This window comes from Girardinichthys multiradiatus, chromosome 21 (assembly GCF_021462225.1).
Source record: "Girardinichthys multiradiatus isolate DD_20200921_A chromosome 21, DD_fGirMul_XY1, whole genome shotgun sequence".
NCBI lineage: Eukaryota > Metazoa > Chordata > Actinopteri > Cyprinodontiformes > Goodeidae > Girardinichthys > Girardinichthys multiradiatus.
The window spans coordinates 31,759,749-31,781,136 of NC_061813.1; the positions used below are offsets into that span (position 1 = coordinate 31,759,749).

Below are 21,388 nucleotides of genomic sequence, written 5' to 3' on the forward strand. Positions count from 1 at the left end.
TTTATTTTCAATTCCCATTGGAAGCTTGTAATAAATGTGCTACAGCCTTATGCTTGTTTAGGAAAGTCACTCTTAACTAGATTCACAATTTTAACTTCTAACTTTTTGGAGTTAATGTACATTAAAACATCTTTAGCAAACATGCAAATGTGTATAGGTAAAAAGTTAAACTTGGGTATCACATAGATTAATTTTAGTGTAATTATACAGATATTGTATTTTTCAAGCATAATTTCTTTTAATTTAGGTGATTTGGGTGATTATTGTTTTCTAAAATTCTAAATTGCTGTTTCTTAGAAAACTTGAATATTACATAAGACCAATAACAATAATTTTTAATACAGAATTATGTTATGGCCTAAACGATTACATGGAAAAACTGCTGAGTCAACATGCATCGAGAGGACAATCTCTAAGATTTGTGGAAAGTGGAGTGAAACGAAAATCTGTGGTAGAAAAAAGGTGCACAAGCAACAGGGATAACCTCGGTTCAAAAGTCAGTGCAGCTGTCTACCAGGAACGTTTAGAACGCTTTGTGCTCCCCCCCTGCTGACAAGCTTTATGGAGATGCTGATAAAATTTTGTAGCAGGATTTGGCAACTGTCCTCACAGCAACAAGTACTAATACCTGATTTAATGATGGTATCACTGTACCTGACTGGCCACCAAACTGGCCATACCTAAACCTCGTATAGAATTTATTGGGTGTTGTCAAGAGGAAAATGAGAGAAGCCAGAACCAACAATAGCAACTAGCTTAAGGTAACTATTAAAGCAAGCTGGGCTTTTTCAGCAAAGCCACAGGCTGATCATTTACTGGCTCTGCTGTACTGATGCAGCAATTCCGGCAAAAGGAGCTCTGATTAGGTATTTAGAGTATATGCTGCACATGGACATACTTTTCAGGAGGCCAACATTTGTATATTAAAATTACTTTCTATCAACTCAAGTAATATGCTAGTTTTCTTAGAAACTGAATTTGGGGATTTTCATTACCTGCAATAGTCAGAATTAATGGAAATATATCTCTTTCTAAGCATTAAATCTATATGATATATCATTTGGACTTTTGAAATAAATGACTGAGACAGATTTACATTTCAATAATATTCTAACTGATGCACCTGTAATGTCAGCCTAAGGGTATATACAAAGTCTTTAGCTATGAACCTGTCATTGTTTTAGTTATCGCCTTTTTTCTGGATTCTTCACTAAGAGGCTTTTAAACGTTGCAGGGAGTACACATTTTTCTTTTCTACCTGACTCTCTTTTCCTTGCACAGGTAATCATTAACATCTGGCATCTCTGTACATAAGCTTACAGATTGGACATGTTATAACTAGCAATAAACGCTTTCTCGCAGTTGCAGTTTTTCCGCTGGAAATGTCTGGTTGATGGTGGCATTAAATAGCACAAAGACAAATTTAGATGTTTCTTCAGAGCCCGTTCAGTGAAGTTAGATCAAGTAATTACTCATCCATGTTGGATGAAAGACAGTAGTACCAGTTGAAATTAGCATTGGGAAATCTAGTTTGTCTCCAGCAAAAACAGTTCAGGGGTAAAATAAATTTCGGAAGAGCTTTCCAGATACAGCATACTCAATTTTCAATAGGATTGTGAACCATTAATAAATTGAACAAGTTTAGATTTTTGTTGGAAAGAAACATGCATAGCAAAGAGATTCACTCAGATAACCTAGTCTCTACAGATGGAGGATTCACCAGATTTCACCAACCTGAACCTCACCTGCTGCTTGATTTCAGAGATCTCTTTTTTGAAACGTACCAAATTCTTTCACATGCAAACGCTTCGGATAAGCCAAGCACGAGTTTCAAAGATGTACCTGGACAAAATGCTAGAGTAATGACTTGGCTCCCAGCATTTCAATCCACTAAGCCATTCATTCTAGGTCATTGTTCAGGAAGGATGGAACAGAAGGTTTGGTGTATGCCTCTGAAAATGTTCACATCTGATTGCTAAGCAAAAACTGATTAGTAAATTTCTCATTTGCATGGAAGCACCGTTGAGTGCTTCTTTAACCAGAAGCACACAATGGTGACATATCTGCAAAGAACTTTTTTTCCTTTACCTCCTATGCAAGTAAACATAAATCACTTACTGTAATTGACTGAGGTCAGCTTCTCCGGCTCTTCTTTCCAAAAGACTGCAGTTGGAATGCCTTGGATTATCAGTTTGGGCCTGGATTGTCTAGGCCATTCTTACACATGGATATGCTTTGATTTAAACCATTCCATGTTAGCTCTGGCTGTATGTTTAGGATTGTTGCTGCTTTTGCAGGTTTTTCTTTTTTAGGATTGCCCTTTATGTAGCTCCAACCACTTTCCTATCATTACTGACCAACCTTTTTCTTACAGGAAAACAGCAAACAACAACTGCCCCGCCACCACATTTCACAATGTGGCAAAGTGTGTCCAGGGTGATATGTAGTATTTTTAACCACACATAGTATTCTGTATGTAGGACAAAAAGCTCAGCTTTGTGAAGCTTTTGGTTGTAACGTGACAAAAATGTGCAAACATTTTAGGTGTGAAACTGTTTGTAATGCACTATATATTCTCAATTTCCATCTTCAGGTGTAGTTCCAAACGGTCCTCATTGTGCACCACAGCCATGTTCTAAGAGCACAAAACATTTATCAGTCGAAAGTGTTATTTTGCCACAGCTTTCACAAAGCATCTGTGATACATACACCCAGTGGACGTCAGTAAATGTCTGTCTTCACTACTGCAGCACAGAACCATTTATCCTCCTCCGTGGTGGTGTTCATCACCGTGCTGGACGTAAACGACAACGTGCCAAGGCTTGCAAGGGATTACCAGCCATATATCTGTGAGGGCACGCAGGCGGGAGAAGTATGTATATTATGATGTGCTCGTGTTCATGATTTATGTTGCAGCAAATTTGAAATCAAAATGTTGAATGTATACAGTAAATGTTCTAATACTGTTTAATGTTTTATTATGCAGGAATATATTTTTTTTCTCCTAAGCATCCTTTTCTATGATAATGCTTAGACATGGAAATATTTGACATTTGTTATGCAGATGCACTCAATAAATTAATAGCAGTTGAATTCAATTGCTTTTTCTTAGAAAGAAGATAAATAGGTAGTCAGAAACACAATCCATAATATTGTTTGTGTTGTAGTTAATTGTAGTGCTTATTTTGCTTCCCTCTGTTTGTGTCTCTCGAGCTCGTTCAGCTTCTTAGTGCTGTTGACCCAGACGAGGCTGTGGAGGATCATCACTTCTACTACTCTATGGTCCCTGAGGAGCGCATCAATCCAAACTTTACTATCAGAGATAATCAAGGTCACATTAATACAAAATGCAGCATATAATGCATTTTATAATAGCTTCATGGATGTCGTACTTGTCCTAACCCAGATACTATTTACTGTAATCAAGGTAAATAACCTATCATGCACTAACTAGCAACAAATTTCAAAACATGCTTTAGTGTTTTATTGCTTTTTAGGAAAGTTCCTTCATCAAGATTGTGCATTCTTTGTTTGTTAACCCAAGGTTTTCTTGATATTTTTTCACCAAGGCCTCTTTAGTTGCATAAAGGCTGACATCTAGCCAGATTCTGCATATAGAAGTCTTGCAGTTACATGACTTGCCCAAATAGACAATCTTTTAATGCTTTCTGAGTGGTAAAAAATGCAATATGGTTCCCACTGTTGGGCATTGGATTTGGAGTATTGAATTTGATCAAAAATTAAAGGATGTTGGTCCTTACAAAAATCCTTGAAATTTTTCAAAGAATACATCATCTAAAATACAGATGGAAATTGGGTTTTCTGCTATTAAACACATCTGGTTGTAAAATGAAAAATGTACAAATCAAATCCTCAAGGTATTGTTGGACTCCATAACTGTTATATGTATGGACCAAATTATGCATTGTACAGTGGCCACCAAACATTTCAGCTTCTCAGTACAAAGACAACAGTAGAAGAGAGACTTGTGACCCAATTGAGTTGATAATACAATAATTACTTGTGATAAACAGGGATATAATAACAACCCAAACAGCATCAATAGTCAATATTTTAATATGATACATTCCTAATTACTGCTGTTATTTTTCTCTTGTAAGATTGACACCATTTATGTGCTTATCCAAAGATTATTTTTGCTAATTACTTTGATTTCTGACCCCATTTGGTCCAAACCCAAACTCTGGGAACAACTACATCGATCCATGGTTCAGCACATGAGAATCTTAATGGAAACAGAGTTAGTGAAAATGTGCTGAGAGGGAAAATAGCTATTAAGAGCAAATACCAAAATCGATTTACTTTATTTGCAGGTTTTAATTTTGAATAAACATGGTAATTTTATACACACTTCTGATTCTGGACTCTAGTCAAGACTTATATGTTTCATTTTGCACATTTTCCTCCAAATGTTCTGAAAAATAACTATAAACATTTTCTTAAACCTGTTTAGCTGTAGCCTATTGCACAGCAACTCTTTCCATTTTATTTTTATTCTGTATTTGTAACCTGATCATACACTAAATTATCATTGTCAGGATTCATTCTACTACTCAGAAGCCACTCTAATTAGCATATTTGATTTAATTTTAATATCAATTTTAACCAACACTTCAAACTAAAGAAAGGAGCTGTTAAAACTGTTAGTAAAAAAATATAAACATGCTATTTGTTGCGAGGAAGAAATTGGGACACCAATACGTCTTCAATCCTAAAATTGCATATTGAAGGATGTTTGTCCTGTTTAAACATCAGACATTTGCTGAGTAGACTCTTGACTGTTGAAGTGAGGGTGAAGATCATAGTAAGATCTATCTGAAGCCCGTACTTGTACTCGTACTCGACGTCTTCCGCTTATCCGGGACCGGGTCGCGGGGGCAGCAGACTCAGCAGAGACGCCCAGACGTCCCTCTCCCCAGACACCTCCTCAAGGAGCCCAAGGAGTTCCCAGACCAGCCGAGAGACATAGTCCCACAAGCGTGTCCTGGGCCATCCCCTGGGCCTCCTCCCGGTGGGACGTGTCTGGAGCACCTCCCGAGGAAGGAGTCCAGGATGCTATTTGAAGCCTTCAGACAAAATAATGTAGCAGCTTATGAGGGAATTAATACGGCCTAAAAATTATTTAAAATCAGCCATTCTACTGTGTGGAAAATAGTCTACAACTGGAGGGTGTTTAAAACAACCTCCGACATGTCCAGGTTTGGCCGTCCAAGCAAGTTCACCCTGAAAGCAGACTACAAGAGGCAAAAATAAGTCTCCAAAAACCCTGAAATATCATTGACGGACCCAGAGAAGCTACTGTCCATTCAAAACTGAATGCCTGTGCATTTAGAAAGATACTACACACATTCAACTTTTACAGGAAGTGTGTAAAGGGGAAACATTTGCTCACTGTGAAAAACATTGAGACCACACTGAAGTTTGCCAGAGGGAAGGTAGACAAAGAGCAGGACTTCTGGAATATATTTTTTGGACAATTTAAAATTAAATTATTTGAACACCAGAACAGAAGATTGTCAGGGTTCATGGCAATTTTCTGACCCACATGCAAAGGTCTCTCAGGAGAAAGTGTTAAAGGTTTAACAAGTTTACAGGTACATGCAATAAACACCTCAATCATCTCACAATGAAAGTGAGGAGTGTGGCAAACTTTCATCAGGCGGTTGTCAAGACTGGTAGGCGCCTAAGAGAAGTGGGCCACTTAAGTTATCTCAGCTAAAGAGAGAAAGGTTAGCTACTAGGGGGTAGGGTGTCCAAACTTATTAACTAGAAAACACATTCTTGCTTTTCTTTTGTTTATTAAGTAATACAATTTATGCTTTTCTTGTTTAAGTGCCATAAAATCACTTTCTTGTCCAGAGATAATATACCACCTTATTACCACAATTGTTTTGTGAGGGCAGCATGACTTCCTGCAGAGGCTGCAGGTTTATTAAGATTTGAAGAGATAACTTTATCTTCTGCCTCCAAAGAAGGCTCTGTTAGTTTACAAGCCAACAAGCTGCCCATCAGCTCATGTTCAGCTCAAGCTGGTTAAGTGCAGTATGGTGAAATGACACCTAAAGGCTTCATTTATTTTACATTGCATTATTACTGGTTATTTTTTTTCAAACACATGGTCTAAGTTTGTATTTTGGTAAAACTGCAGGGAAAAATAGCATTAGCTTGCTTCTTATGACTACTCCCTCCTAAGTTTCCATCCATCTATAAAAATGCATTTCCTTAGGTACTCCATCTTTATGGACAACTTACGAAGCTGTGTGGAAACAGAGCATAAATGCTACAGGCACATTTTTCTCTTTTGGACTGAACCAAATTAGTTTTTTTTTTACCTCCATTTGCAATTTGAGCTCCCTAGCACTGTGCTGCCAGCAGACATGGAAAAAGGTGAATATAAAGAATTTGTGGTTTTGTTTTTAACAAAAAACATCATATCCCTCAAAATCATATTGAATGTAAATTATTATAGTTTTTTCTTTCATTTAGGCGATATAGTTTTGGTGGCAGTTTAAATTATTTTCTTTCATCAAGTTGAGCAAAAAAGCTATTGGGTGACATGGTCTTTTTGCAGGGATCTTTGGCATTAATTAAATCTGTAATTATTCTTCTAGGAGGAAGAAATGTCATCCTGAAAATTCCTGACATTTCTCGTTAGAGACTTTAGGCCATGGTGTACCCGGCAACAAAAAATCAGATGAATCTGTAAAAAGTTTGTGATCATAACTTGAACAACATTCTATGAAAAAACAGTACAGGTGCACCTGTAGTGAACAGAACTCCTCAGGGTCTGACCTTTCACATACATTTAACTTTCTACACCAAGGCCCCTCAAAACATCCTTGTTGACCTTTTCGATTTAGCCACAAAAACCTCTTATCCCACACTGTTGACAATGTTTTCTGTAGTCTCAAAGTTTATGCCAATAAACAGTTTTGCCTGAATATCTGTTGATACGCATCAAAGTACCTGTTATCTGAATGATCTTATCTTACTAATTCAGTAATCTTAAAAATACTTCTTTTTTGGACATAACTTTAAATATTGATTATTTTAATAAACTCTGAATGAGAGCTTATCCAGGTTATCAGGTTCAAACCAAGGATGCAGACATAAAGATGTTTGTGTGGATCACATGCTTTGCATGTGTGGATCACATGCTTTGCAATAATTCACTTTTTTCTTAGTTTTTGTGTGAAGGTCCTGCAAAGACCTTCACACAAAGACTGAACATGGATATGTTCAGTCTTAGATGTTCAGTCTCCTAATCTGAATCCAAAGGGTGAAACTTCTCAACATGAAAAAGCCAGTCCTGTAAAAGACCAGTACATTCTTCCTGGGTGACCCAATGGCTGAATAAACAGCTGCTGTGTTGAGAATTCCTTTCAGTCTAGCTAAGAGGGGGGAGTGTGAAAACCTACAGAATATGTGTGGTCTCCTGAGTAAACGTCTGAACACAGTCTCTGCCTTAATTCTTCCTTTAGCTGTGACTTTGTTGCGGGAAGCTAATGGATCAAAGGTTTCAGGAAAGAAATTTGTTCCTTCCCCTCAAATTAACATTAATTATCAGACCTCAAAATAAAGCTTAGCGACCCTTTCTCTAAACTCCTGAGAAACCTAAGAACCTTTGAGAAAATGTTGACTTTTATCAGCTGAGAGACTTTTCTGGATGTTAAATATCTTAATCATAAAACTTCCCGTGGTAGTTGTGGAAATTTGTAGTGAAAATCTTTTTTCTTTTTACTGAATTATGAATTAAATTAATTATTGATTACAATACTTACTAGACCAGATTGTTCATTGGAACGTGAAAGAATGTATTCTTCAAACTGACTTTTATGATAGAATTTTGACTTATTCTTTTACAATAATTTAGCCTAACATAAACTACTGCACTATTAAATTAATATGGGACACATATACAGCACATAAGTCTTTGGGTGAGTCTCAAGTACGTAAATTAAAATTTTTGCTTTATGAGTCAGTGGACAGTTTCTGTTTTAAAATGTTTATAATAAATAGAGACTGGATGAATGAAGACGTGTTAGTAGAAAAGCGTCTAGTAGTTCTAAATGTGTTAAATAAGCTATAATGAAACATATGATGCAGTAAGCCATCTGAGCACACCTGATCAGACAGCAACAGGGAGATGAATAATGAATCAAGAAGAAAGTTTTTAAATAAAGCATATTATTAAATGCCATACAGCTTATTCTACTTTAGATAAATTATTGTTCAGTGGCCAGATGAAATCTACCAGATGCACTGAAAGCTGAAAAAAATATATTCTCTTTGCATTGAGCTTTAGGAAAAGCCGACTTCAGATTGCAAATCACATAAGTGTGTCCGTTTGCTTGATGTTCTCAGATGTTTTTAAGTACCCATAGCAGGAGCATTCTTTGTAAGCATGCTAAAAAGTCTATCTTTTATTCATGACATTGTTTTCAGATAACACGGCAGGCATTGTGGCACGCAGGAGCACTTTCACACGTAAAGATCGAACTTGGTACCTGCTTCCTGTCGTGGTGGCCGACAGCGGCACCCCAGCCCTCTCTAGCACCACCACATTAACCATCAGCGTCTGCAGCTGCCTGCCGGCTGGCCATTGTCCTTCAGGAGGGGTTGAGGCACTCGCTCTCTCTGGGGTCAGCATGCAAACCTTGATAGGGCTTTCAGTCTGCCTGGTCACTCTCATTGGTAAGTGTGGAATGTGCTACTGGGGTATGATGGTGACTTCATGGCAATGTTTATTGCAAGTGATAGTCATTGTTCTGTATTCCTGGAGTCATTATCGTCATAAAGTTACCACTGTGTCATGCAGAAGACATATTACTGTTTAATGTTTAAATATGGATATCCATCGGGTCACGTTTTGCACTGTTCGCAATTTGTCAAAGAGTTATATATGTTTTGACTGATTACTGAAGAGACAAGATTACTTCCTTAAGATGGACTTGGCTGGTATTTTACCAATTGTATAAACAATTTAAATTATCCACGGACTCAAATGTTCCGGTTCACCTGTTTTTCGTGTTGCTCAGAAATAATCGATGCAGCTCACAACACGTTTTTGGTCACTTCTAATCCATTTGGTGTTTTTTTTTTATCATTTTCAATTCATTAAATTGGTTGATTAATGGGATAAAACTCAGTTTATCATAAGTGAGAAATTATAACAATTAATTAAAATGTAGAAAACACATTCATGTCCTGAAATCTATGAAGGCTTCTTCATAGGTTCAGTCCATGTTAAATAACACTACTACTTGAGGTTTGTGTATTTCAGATGCTTTCAACTGCTGTAGGTGTCTGTAGAAGACAGTCATGACCAAATATAAAAATAGGAATTTAAATTAGGAAAAACAACCATGAGATTTTTATCCAGAGTAATTTTACTTAATAGCTTGCTGAAATGTTCAACATATGTTCTAAAAACTGTAGTAGGTCCTACAAATAGTTTGAGGGACAGTTTGCTCCTATAATGAACAGGTTATGTCTTTGTTATTGAAAGTCATTGAGAGTTATTGTTTAACTTTCAATATCAGATGGCTCCATCTAAAAGTTGAAAAAGTTAGATACCAAATGATCAAAAATGACCAGTATCTGTACAGAGGATTGAGAAACACTGACTGACTTTTTTTCTGTGGTAAGAAAAATGTGGAGATGATAATGGATCAGATGGAGAAACACTTTGTTGTGATTAGTCGCCATGTTGTATGTGTTTAAACATTAGGTTAGAGACTGGCTGTCTGGGCATAAATACATAAGAAAACTCAGTTATTTGAGACACCATGATTTACTCCATAACTGCTTGTGCTCTTCATCTCTTTACATTCACCATACAATGTTAGATACCCCTGATAAAATGTCAGCTTTTTTGGTGGCGTGAAAATGAGACCATGATAAATCATTTAAAAAAAAATAATATATGGAATACAGTCATAATAACCCAGATGTGTAAGGGTGCAAACCCTTAAACCAATGTTTTTGATTTAATTTCAGTCTGTCAGCATGATGGACAATATTTGCTCACTCCACCTTGCACAATTTCTCCAAATCTGTCAGATTATGAGGGCATGAGGAGGATAGATAAAGTTCTGCACTCTTTCTAGGTCATAACAAAAAAGTATACTGACTTATGAACTCAAAATAAAAAGTATCTCTTCATACTCAGCTTTTAAATCAGATCAAAATCTATTATTTTAAACTGCTCATATTTTTATCCACCTTGAGAAAAACTGTAGGACCATCTGAAGAAACACAATTCCAGAGCATGGTGCTACTAATACTGTGTTTTACTGGAGGTGAGCTGTTATTTTGGTGATACAAGGTGTTTTTTCTAGGTCAAAAATACACATTTTGAATTATTTTTCTAAAGTTCACGTTCTGTCTCATCAGACCACTGCACATCCTGCCACGAGGTTTCGGGATATTGTAAGATTGAATGATTTCTTTGGAACAAATGGCTTGCTGCTCCACTTTTTACTCCACCCATATACCATACTGTCGGGTTTTGGAGTCTGTCTTTGTTTTTTTTTTTTGCCTGCTGCTTACACTGTTCCACCACTAGATGCCGTCTGAGCTTCGGAGGTGAGAAGGAACAGGTGGGTGCTCGCAATTGCTCATCAGTGAGGAGGAGGAGGATAAGAGAGCAGCTCGCCAGCACTCCTACACCTGAGTGTTTGCCTGTTGTGGTAACAAATGCCGGCCAAACCTACCTTAGCTTTCTGAAGCTCCTTCGTGATTCCAAAGTAACCTGCCTCGTCCTTATGTTTTTCTCCAAGCTTGACTCCAGTCCGGTTACGGCTCTGTTGATTCCTCGTTTCTGCTGATTTCCTCATCTCAAGTTCCAAATTAAGTTCCTGGATTCCTTCTCCAGCTGGCGGCTGCTAAAACCTCCTCCTTTCTGGCTCAAGAACCAAGCGAACCCTGTCCACCTTACCTCCGAGCCCGGCACCGATATTCATCACTCAGATCTGGTGGAATTCAACTTCAAGCAGGCACAGAATTCATCCATCCACCCAACCAGTAAGTCTGAAAGAGTTCATCAAGAAAGTCTGATTACTATTTCCCATCACTTACCATGCCTTCTCTCCATACAGTGGGTGCAAACCAGTTCCAGTTCCTGTTATCATATCACTTCATCAAAAATAAACTCTTTAACTTTTTCTCTGTCTCCTGAGTGTTCTCTGCATGTGGGTCAGATCCTTAAACAAAAAGATTACAGAACACTCAAGCCTAATTGACCCAGCAGAGACTCTCAGGAGAACAATTTCAGAACACAGCCACCAGATCTAGTCTCACGAATCCACCCTCCGAGCCTTATTTGAGCAACAGAAACAAACTAACCTCCAGCTGGAACAAATGGCCACTCTCCGACAGCAAACCCAGCTTCCCAAAGACTGCCACTCCATCAGGGGGCGCTGTAGGACCTCCTGCGACACAGAAACTTCCTCCGGGACGTGACATAACTCCTCCTAACCCAGATAAGTTCTCTGGAGAGGTGGGTAATTGTCGTGGCTTTTTGCTTCAATGCTCTCTTGTGTTCTACCGGTCCCCGCATTCATTTCCTCATGACAATGCAAAGATATCTTACCTTTTAGGGCTATTGACAGGTAAAGCTCTCCGTTGGGCATAGGCCAGATTCCCAGATTGTAACCAGTTCGGCAGTTCTTTTGAGAACTTTATCCAAGAGTTTAAGTTAACTTTTTCTTCTGAGTCTGATCCAACTAATGAGAGTCGTCACATGTGGACACTGAAACAGCAAAATAGACCACTAACTGAATTCATAATAGAATTCCGAACCATGGCAGCAGCTTCGGGCTGGGACTCCAACGGCCTTAAAGCTGCGTTTTTTCAATCCTCGTATGAAGCATTAAAAGATGAACTAGCTTTATTGGATGAACTCAATGACTTTATTGCATTGGCAACCTGCATAGACAACCGAATGAGGGACAGAAAAAGATCTCGATCTGAGAGAGTAACCATAAGACCACAAGCCAGCTCTGTGCCTCCTACCCACACTCCTCGTTCTCTGCCTGCTAGCCACTCTGAACCTGAGCCCATGCAACTGGGACATGCCAGACTCACCCCTGAAGAGTGACTGAGACACAGAGACTCGAAGTTATGTTTATATTGTGGGTCTCCAGATCACTTTATCACCCATTGCCCTGTATGGCCAAAAGATCGGGTCCTTCGGCAGTAGAAGGGTAGAAGGGGGCCAGGCGGAACGTTCTCACTTAAACCCTTCTTCCAGGTTTACTTTACCTGCTACCTTTTTTAATAATCAATAAGCCTTAAAACTGTCTGCATTCACTGACTCAGGGTGTAAGCAAAATCTAATACAACCGTCATTGGTCAATCAAGCACACATTGAGGTGGAACCACTCCAAACCCCGTTTCTGGTCCAGGCATTGGATGGAAGGTCTCTTCACCAAATTTCACATCGCACCAAGAGTATGGAACTTGTCCTTTCAGGCAATCACAGAGAGGACATTACATTTTTTGTTTTTCCCATCCATCACAATTCTCTAGTTTTAGGTTTTCCCTGGCTCCAAATACATAACCCACATTTAAACTGGTCTGAGTTACTTGTTACTTCCTGGTCCGCTAAATGCCTCTTTTCTTGTTTACAGTCAGCTGTCTCCCCTAAGTCGTCTCTAGTGGATTCTGTCGAGGACGAGCCGCCTGATCTAACTCAGATCCCCGAAGAATATCATGACCTGAGAACGGTGTTCAGTAAGTCCAAAGCTCAGACCCTTCCACATCATCGACCATACGATTGTGCTATTGACCTCCTTCCTGGAGCACCCCTGCCCACAAGCAAACTCTATAACATCTCTCAATCCGAACGTCAGACTATGGAAAGATACATATCTGAATCTTTAGCAGCTGGAACCATTTGCCCATCCTCATCCCCATTAGGAGCTGGATTTTTCTTCGTGGGAAAAAAAAGATGGATCCCTCCGTCCCTGCATTGATTATAGAGGTTTGGACCAAATAACAATCAAAAATAAATATCCTCTGCCTTTACTATCCTCTGCTTTTGAACCAGTCCAAAATTCAACCATCTTCATCAAATTAGACCTCCGGAATGCCTACCATCTTGTCCAAATCCGAGAGGGAGACTAGTGGAAAACCGCCTTCAAGACACCACTTGGCCACTTCGACTATCTGGTAATGCCGTTTGGCCTCTGAAATGCACCTGCAGTCTTCCAAGCCCTAGTAAATGATATTCTCTGTGATTTCTTAAACACATTTGTCTTTGTATATCTTGACAATATACTAATCTACTCCAAAGATATCTCTGCACACTGCCATCACGTCCGTTTGGTCCTTCAGCGACTTCTGGAAAACCAACTGTTTGTAAAGGCAGAAAAATGCGAGTGTCACAAACCTTCCATCACATTTCTGGGGTTTATTCTCGAGGGTGGACAGGTTCGCTCAGATCCGGAGAAAGTCAAAGCAGTGTTAGAATGGCCTGTCCCTGACTCTCGCACGCAACTTCAACGTTTCTTGGGCTTTGCTAATTTTTGTAGACGGTTTATTCGAAACTACAGCCAGACTGCAGCTCCCCTGAATGCTCTGACCTCATCCAAGACTCATTTCCGGTGGACCCCCAAAGCAGAGGAAGCATTCAGTTCAGGAGAAGTTCTCTCAAGCCCCCATTCTGACCCATCCAGACTCTACCAAACAGTTCATCCTCGAAGTGGATGCGTCAGATACCGGTGTGGGGGCAGTTCTGTCTCAACGGTCCAGCAAAGATGATAATGTTCACCCTTGTGCCTTTTTTTCCCGCAGACTGTCCAGTGCTGAGCGCAACTATGATGTGGGGGACAGAGAACTGCTGGCAATTAAATTAGCCTTGGAGGAATGGAGGCATTGGCTGGAGGGAACGTTCACCCTGTATTGGTATGGACCGGCCATAAAAACTTATCATACATTCAATCTGCCAAACATCTAAATTCTCACCAGTCCCATTGGTCCCTGTTTTTCTCTCGCTTCAATCTCTCCATCTCCTACAGACCCGGTTCTAAGAACCAAAAATCCGATGCCGTGTCTCGCCAGTTTTCTCCGGATGATTATGACAAGCAGCCTGCTCCTATTCTTCCTCCAAGTTGCACTGTGGGAGCTCTAACATAGGAGATAGGAGATATTGTTAATCAGGCTCTCATAAATGAACCTGACCCCAAGACCGGGCCACCTAACTGAACCTATGTACCATCCACCGTCCGAGCCCGTCTTATTCACTGGTTTCATTCAGCCAGTTTTTCTGCTCATCCTGGAATTAGTCGAACTGTCACCTTAATATCCAGACGGTTTTGGTGGCCACCATTCATCAAGACGTCAAGGACTACGTGAAAGCATGTTCAGTTTGTGCAAGAAATAAATCATCCAACCGACCACCAGCCAGTCTCCTCCAACCCCTTGAGGTACCCAAACGACCCTGGTACCACATTGCACTTGACTTCATCACTGGACTTCCCGTATCGAAAGGTATGACCACCATCCTAACCATTGTTGGCAGATTTTCCAAAGCTTGCCATCTCATCCCTCTCAGGAAACTTCCCTCAGCCTTTCAAACAGCCCAGTTACTCGTCAAACATGTTTTCCGACTACACGGAATTCCACAGGACATACTCTCTGATCGGGGTCCCCAGTTCATCTCCAAGGTATGGAAACAGTTTTATTCAGCACTAGAAGCCAAAGTGTCACTCACCTCAGGTTACCACCCGCAATCCAATGGACAGACCGAGATAATTAATCAGAAACTAAGGCAACTCTCAGATGCTTCACGTCATCCAGTCCCTTGGATTGGAGTGTTTATCTTCCTTGGGTTGAATACTTACATAATTCACATGTCTCTGATGCAACCGGTTTTTCTCCTTTTGAAATTTCTCTTGGCTATCAGCCTCCATTGTTCCCCGCAGATGAGAATGAGATCGCTGTTCCCTCTATGGCCTACCACATTCGCCGAGCTAAACACATATGGAATGATTCCATCAGAGCCCTGCAATGAACCGCCAGCCAGAATAAATGGTTCGCAGACAGAAGGCGCACACCGGCTCCACAGTATCATCCCGGAGAGAAGGTTCGGTTATCCTCACAAGACATACCCTTTAAGTCCTTGTCAAGGAAACTCTCCCCCAGGTTCATTGGACCATATGAAATCGAATCAGTAATCAATCCCACCACAGTCAAACTTCGTCTCCAATCCTCCTTTCGTATACATCCAGTTTTCCATGTTTCTCAGCTAAAAGCTGTAACGTCCAGTCTACTGTGCCCTCCGGCCGAACCCCCTCCACCCGCCCGGGATTTCCAGGGGCATCCAGTGTACACTGTTCGGCAGATTGTGGACTCCCGTCGGCGAGGTAGAGGCTGGCAGTACCTCGTTGACTGGGAGGGTTACGGTCCAGAGGACCGTTCTTGGATCCCCCGCTTCTTCATCTGCGATCCGTCTCTGATTACCGATTACCATTCATAAGAGAGCAGCTCGCCAGCACTCCTACACCTGAGTGTTTGCCTGTTGTGGTAACAAATGTCGGCCAAACCTACCTTAGCTTTCTGAAGCTCCTTTGTGATTCCAAAGTAACCTGCCTCGTCCTTATGTTTTTCTCCAAGCTTGACTTCATTTATTTATTTATTTTTTGACTTAATCAAAAATAAACTCTTTAACTTTTTCTCTGTCTCCTGAGTGTTCTCTGCATGTGGGTCAGATCCTTAAACAAAAAGATGACACATACTTGTTGGAAAATCCTCCAGCTCCTTCAGTTTTGCTATCTGCCTCTTTGTAGCCTCCCCAGTGGCAACGCCAGGGGGTCAATAAGAGTGCTATAGTTCCCCCTGGATAACACACCCAAGGGTATATTCTTTTTTCAGTTTAATGTTATATTTTGTAACATCTGATTATGATCATTTTTAACCTAAAAAGCAAAACAAAAACAACACTAAAAACTGTCAATCATTATTAACAGAGTTATGAATACACGAAAATCAGCAAGCACAGTTTCTTTGGAAAAAAAATAAAACTACCTGAAGAACAGCAACAAGGACAGTTTAACTACTGACCTGGCAAAAAAAATCTCCAGTACCCAGAGACAGAATAACAATAGGTGCATTTTCATGTTATGAACACATCTATCGCCAAGTAAAATATTTCCCTACTGTTAGCTGTCATTGAGATTTGGTGTTGCAGACCAAGTTTGTTTAACAACAATTTTGAAAAAAATATCCATTTCTGTATGGTCTCTGTCCCCCTGTACTTCCCGCTAATACCTCGTGTCTCTGTTCACTGTGTCATGATATATATGTATGATGTGATTTTTTTCTTAGCTTTTTGCTGATGGACATGTTTGTCACCTCTCGCTAGCTGTAGCTTTAGCCAAAGGAAGCAAATTAGCAAATGTCATGAAAATCCTACTAGGACAGCTGGTCTTCATTAAGGGTTAATAACACTCATTAAAATCACTATGATTGATGGTGGGTGTGGACCATTTTCAGTGAAGGGTATACGTCACATTAAAGTTGAAGTAAGTTTTGATATGATAAACCAATTGATTATATTTGTTTATATAAAAAAAGTGCCATTTTAAGTGGACTGTGTAAATTTCTGAAATCCACTTTACTTTTAAAATTACTTTATTTCATGTCAGTTCTTAACATTTCCAGAACATGAATAAGTATTGCAGCACATAAAAAAACACATGATCCATTATGCCAGGAGCTCTTCAGATTCCAGGTGTTCATTTTCAGTTTTGTCAGTATTAACAGAACATCTGCTTTGCTTTAAGGCTCAGACATTTTCTACTAAGCAGAAGCACTTCTTGCAAAGACATGACAGCTTGTTTTTTTGTCAGAGGGTGTATGAAACTAGCTGCTGGGCCAGAAGTAAGGTAATGTGTTACATAGTGACATGGAAAGGTGATAGAAAAGTCAGTACTAAAGATTATCAGGGCATCTCATTGGTAAACGATCCAAAAAACATTGTAAAAGAAAAGAAAGCTGATAATAAATAAGTTATGAAGTGTTTTTCCTAAATGTTGTTTTCATAAAGTCCCTCTTTTCCAGCAGATGTGAGCTAAAGCACTTCCACCTGACAACCATTTGGCAAGTATATGAAACAGCAGGGTTTTCATTAACAAAATTCCACTTTCATTGTTTAAGCTGCCTTCCTTTTTAACTCGCCAGCGTGCCTTTAACACACAATTACAATGCTGGAGCTTGCAGAGCAATGATGTCAGGTAATGAGCACACTGGTTGCAATACATCAGTACCAATGCCATCCCGGGACACTGATGGGTGTGCATAGTGAAGAGCTTTATTATGACCTTAGCTGCTTTGTGTCCTCCCTTTGCCCATCACATGAAAGATTAATGACAAGACCCGCAATGCTAACACTTCTCAAAGAACAAGAGCCTGTTAAAACAGCAGTAAAAAAGATAAACACCCTTCTAGTATTCTGTGCCACATGGAGCGGATAAAAGAATTTATTCTTAATATTTAAATAAATAAATAAAAAACTGTACATTACTAATGTTTTTTTTTTTCCATATTTGCAGGAAAACATGCTACAAGAAAACAAATCTGGCTGCTGTTATTTTCATGCATGCTCCATCAGGCACCGTATGTTGTGTCTTTTTTCTCCTCGCTAAGCTCATGCCCTGGTGTTTAACTGTAATGATCTCGCACTGTGTTGTGTCTGCAGCGCTGTCGGTTCTAATGCTGATTGTGAGGAGGCACAGACGTAAGCACCAGGAGGGGATGAATTTGGAGGTGAAGGAGCTGGAGCTGCCCAAGACCTTTTCCCAGAAGGTGCTATATTACGAAGAAAGGGGAGGGAGGGGAGCCGTCCTGGACTTCTGCCAGCCTGTCGTCCCACTGCGCCCCCATCCGAGGAGGAGAGAGAGGAGGCTGCGCACGGAGGAACTCAGGGCCAGCATACGGATGTCGCTCCGAGAGTCACACCTCATTGGGCCAGAGGACGAGGTCTTCAGGCAGTTTATTCTGGACAGGCTGGCAGAAGCTGATCAGGATCCTTATGTCCCACCATTTGATTGCCTTCGGACTTACACATACGAAGGGTCAGGGTCGCCCTCAGGGTCTTTGAGCTCATTGGACTCCTCCTCTTTGGAATCTGACCCTGGGAAACCTCTGTGTAATTCCAAGCCTTATGTAGTAAGACTCAGCCCTTGGTATGGCGGAGCAGAAGAGGACACAATCTTCTAAAGAACTTTACATTTTTTATCTTTTTATATTATTGTTAATAATTGTTAACAGGTGAAGGGACCAGGACAGTTTATGTCCAGTAAGCTTTAATCAAACAGATGTTGGTGATTTCTTACAGACGCCTTCACATCCCTTCAACATTTTTCTAATTATTTCAGGTTACAACCAGTAACTTTAACATATTTGATTGGGATTTGATGTGATAGATCAACAGAAAGTAGCACACAATTTTGAAGTGGTTGTAAAATGATACATAACTTTCAAATGTTTAACGAAAAAATTATTTGTATTCAGCCCCCCCTTACTCTAATACTCTAGGGCCCTATATTTAGGTCTATGCATCCTCCCAAGAACTATGATCCCTGCACCATGATGCCACCACCATAACCGTCAGGGTAATGTGCAAAGTTAGTTTGATGCCAAACTTAGGGTTTTACAAGCAGGGTAAAAATTTTAATCATTTTATTTGTCTCAAAAGAGTACAACTATCACTATTCACAGTTAAGAAAATGAAAATAATCATTTGTACAGTGCTTTACTGTTTGATGCACAACAGTCAAGCTGTCTATAAAAGAGAGACCAAACTGTTCTTCTTGACAAGGCTTCAATTCTTCAGTGTTTGGAGTAAGATGATGCACATCTTCCAGACATTTGTTGTGGAGATTGCAGTCTGCCATGATCTGTTGCAGTAACAACATTAGAGCCAGTGACTTAAAGAAGCCCTCCAAAAAATATAAAGAACCTCACGGACAACCCTGAGCATCCTCTTCATGAGATCATCATGCAACAACCGAGTGTCTTCAGCCAGAGGCTTCTTCAGATCTGCTGTAATACTAACCACTACAGGAGATCTGACGTACCCACAGCCATCAGCATCTATAACAACTCTGAAAGAACCTGTATTATGAGTTACAACAGCAGTTAATTTCCCTTTGGGATTATTAAATTAATTTTCAATTGAATTGAACTGAATATTTTGGAATGTAAGTTTGTTTATCTAAATCAGAGCTTATACTGGGTAACCCTTCTAGGGTTGAGAAGATGTACAGGCCTGGGGACACAGCAGTAAAATTTCAAATAGACTTTAACCATGTAAAGCAGGTGGTTTCAATGTAGGTCTTGTCTCCACAGACCGCCTTCTACATTGTATTTGCTCTGTTCTCTGCAAGGCTTGTGGCAAACTACAGATAGAAATTCTTATGACTTTCTTTCACCAATGACTTTCTTCTTTTTGACTTTCGCTCTTCCATGAAGGTCATATTTGTGACGAATATGACTATAGAATAGAGCAGCGAATCTGTGCAACTCCTCCAAATTAACCATGGGCTTATTTGTTGCTTCTCTGATTAATACTCTTCTTTTTTGGCCTGTCATTTTAGGTGGACGGCCAAGCCTTGGTAGGTTTGTGGTTGTGTCATAGTCTTCTTTTCTAGAATGGACTAAACAGTGCTTTCTGAGATGTTCACAGCTTGGGATATTGTTTTAAACCTAAATCTAGTTTAAACTTTCCCACAACATTATCCCTGACCTGTCTGATGTGTTCCTTGATTTTCATGATGCTGTTTGTTCACTAATGTTCTCTAACAAACCAAATCTAACGAGGCCTTGACAGAGTGGAAAGACTTCTCAAAGCAACTGGTTGTACTGGATTTTAGGGACGTCATAGTAAAGCGGGCTAAATACAATCGTCCACCACACCTTTCAGGTTTTATTTGTAGAAATTTGCAAACAATGTTTCTGCTACCTTGTGTTGGTTTGTCACATAAAATCTGAAAAAAATTGATAGTTTGTGCTTGTACTGTGATAAAAAGTGAAAAAAATTTAAGGGGTGGGAATATTTTTACCAATATTTCTTGTAGTCTTTGGACATTTGGGGCTCACTTCTGCTCAACTGTTTTTAGGTATTTTAAGGCTGCATGGTTCAATATTTTTTTTCTTCATCCTGACAGTTTGTACAATGACAAAGTGGACTTTTCAAAATGTCAAACCAGTGCTGTGAAGATAATATCAAGCCTTAAATAAAAACTGCTTCTGCTGGCAAGCTTTACATATCAAATTCTTTTTGGCACCTCTTATTTTTTGGTTGCTTTTATAAACCTTAGATACTGGATCATCCACTTCTCTAATTTGTCACTTTTCTTTACATCTCATAAAGAAAATTACATATAATACCTAAAACAAGATGGATTATGCCTGTTTAATTAGGATTGTGTATCATCTAGTTGACAATATTGCTATATTTCTTCAAATTGTTTGATGAGAACATGTTTGCATCAGTGGGATTAGAGAAATTCATAAGCATCTTTTAATGTCCCTTATGTCCCTATCAGATCCAGCCACTTTTTGCCCCAAAACTCCCAAAATTATGAAGATTAGTTTCCAGAGGTCAACAGATGCATGGCTTAGTCCACAATGAGCTTCTGTTTTTCCCTTCTCCGATTCATAACCCCATTTTGTACCCTTTTAATGCATCCTGTCAAAATGTGGTTTGCGGGCAGACCAAAGTGCAGGCAAGAGCTGGGCAGCAACATGTTGTAAAAGGTCTTCAGCTTTATGTCCAGAGGTTTTCAAAGAAACCAAACAAGGCACTGCAGATACAAACAAAGTCTTAATCCAAAAACTTACAAGAGGTTCTGCAGGCACATGGAAAAAACTTAGCACGAACACGTGGGTTGAGAACGGGGTATGACAAACACAAGGAACCAGCAACAAACAATGACAAAAAAAACAACTAATATACTGAGGGATAACAAAGGGCAGGTAATCAGAGAAAACAGGAAACAGGTGTGACACGGAGGCAGAAGGAATAGGTGAAACAAATACAAAGACTGGGCATGGGCAAAGTAACTAATAAACAGAAACACAGACCAAGCAAACCTATAGACAAAGATGAATAATCAAATGGGGAATAAGAAAACTAGAATAATGATTTCTAAAGTAAACAGAGAAACTAGAGGGAACATAAGAACAACAATAACAACCTAAGAACAAACAAAGAACCCATAAAGAAAACCTGAATAGAAAAGTAAACAAACCTAACCACACTGACTGAAATAACTGGAAAGGAAACAGAAAATAAACTAGTAAACAAGAAGAGTGCAAAGGAACAAATAATAAAACACAATTAAACACAAAGATACTAAAG

General features: G+C 39.5%; 1 protein-coding gene across 6 annotated transcripts in view; it reads left to right on the forward strand.

Moving 5' to 3' along the window:
- Positions 1 to 20,284, forward strand: part of cdh19 (cadherin 19, type 2) — a 60,474-nt gene extending 40,190 nt beyond the window's left edge. The window contains exons 9-15 of one of the 6 annotated variants that reach the window (XR_007035741.1): positions 2,751 to 2,872; positions 3,214 to 3,331; positions 8,467 to 8,715; positions 10,417 to 11,046; positions 12,654 to 12,756; positions 13,819 to 13,929; positions 14,043 to 15,472. Coding sequence is in view for 2 of the 6 variants with exons in the window: in XM_047349759.1 (XP_047205715.1) it covers positions 2,751 to 2,872; positions 3,214 to 3,331; positions 8,467 to 8,715; positions 17,723 to 18,243 (1,010 nt within the window). In the remaining 4 variants the exon portion in view is untranslated. Of the gene's footprint in view, positions 1 to 2,750; positions 2,873 to 3,213; positions 3,332 to 8,466; positions 8,716 to 10,416; positions 11,047 to 12,653; positions 15,473 to 17,576; positions 17,641 to 17,722 lie in introns of those variants that run through there. The other 5 variants (XR_007035739.1, XR_007035740.1, XR_007035738.1 and 2 more) reach the window with 5 other exon arrangements.
- Positions 20,285 to 21,388: the final 1,104 nt, after the last annotated feature.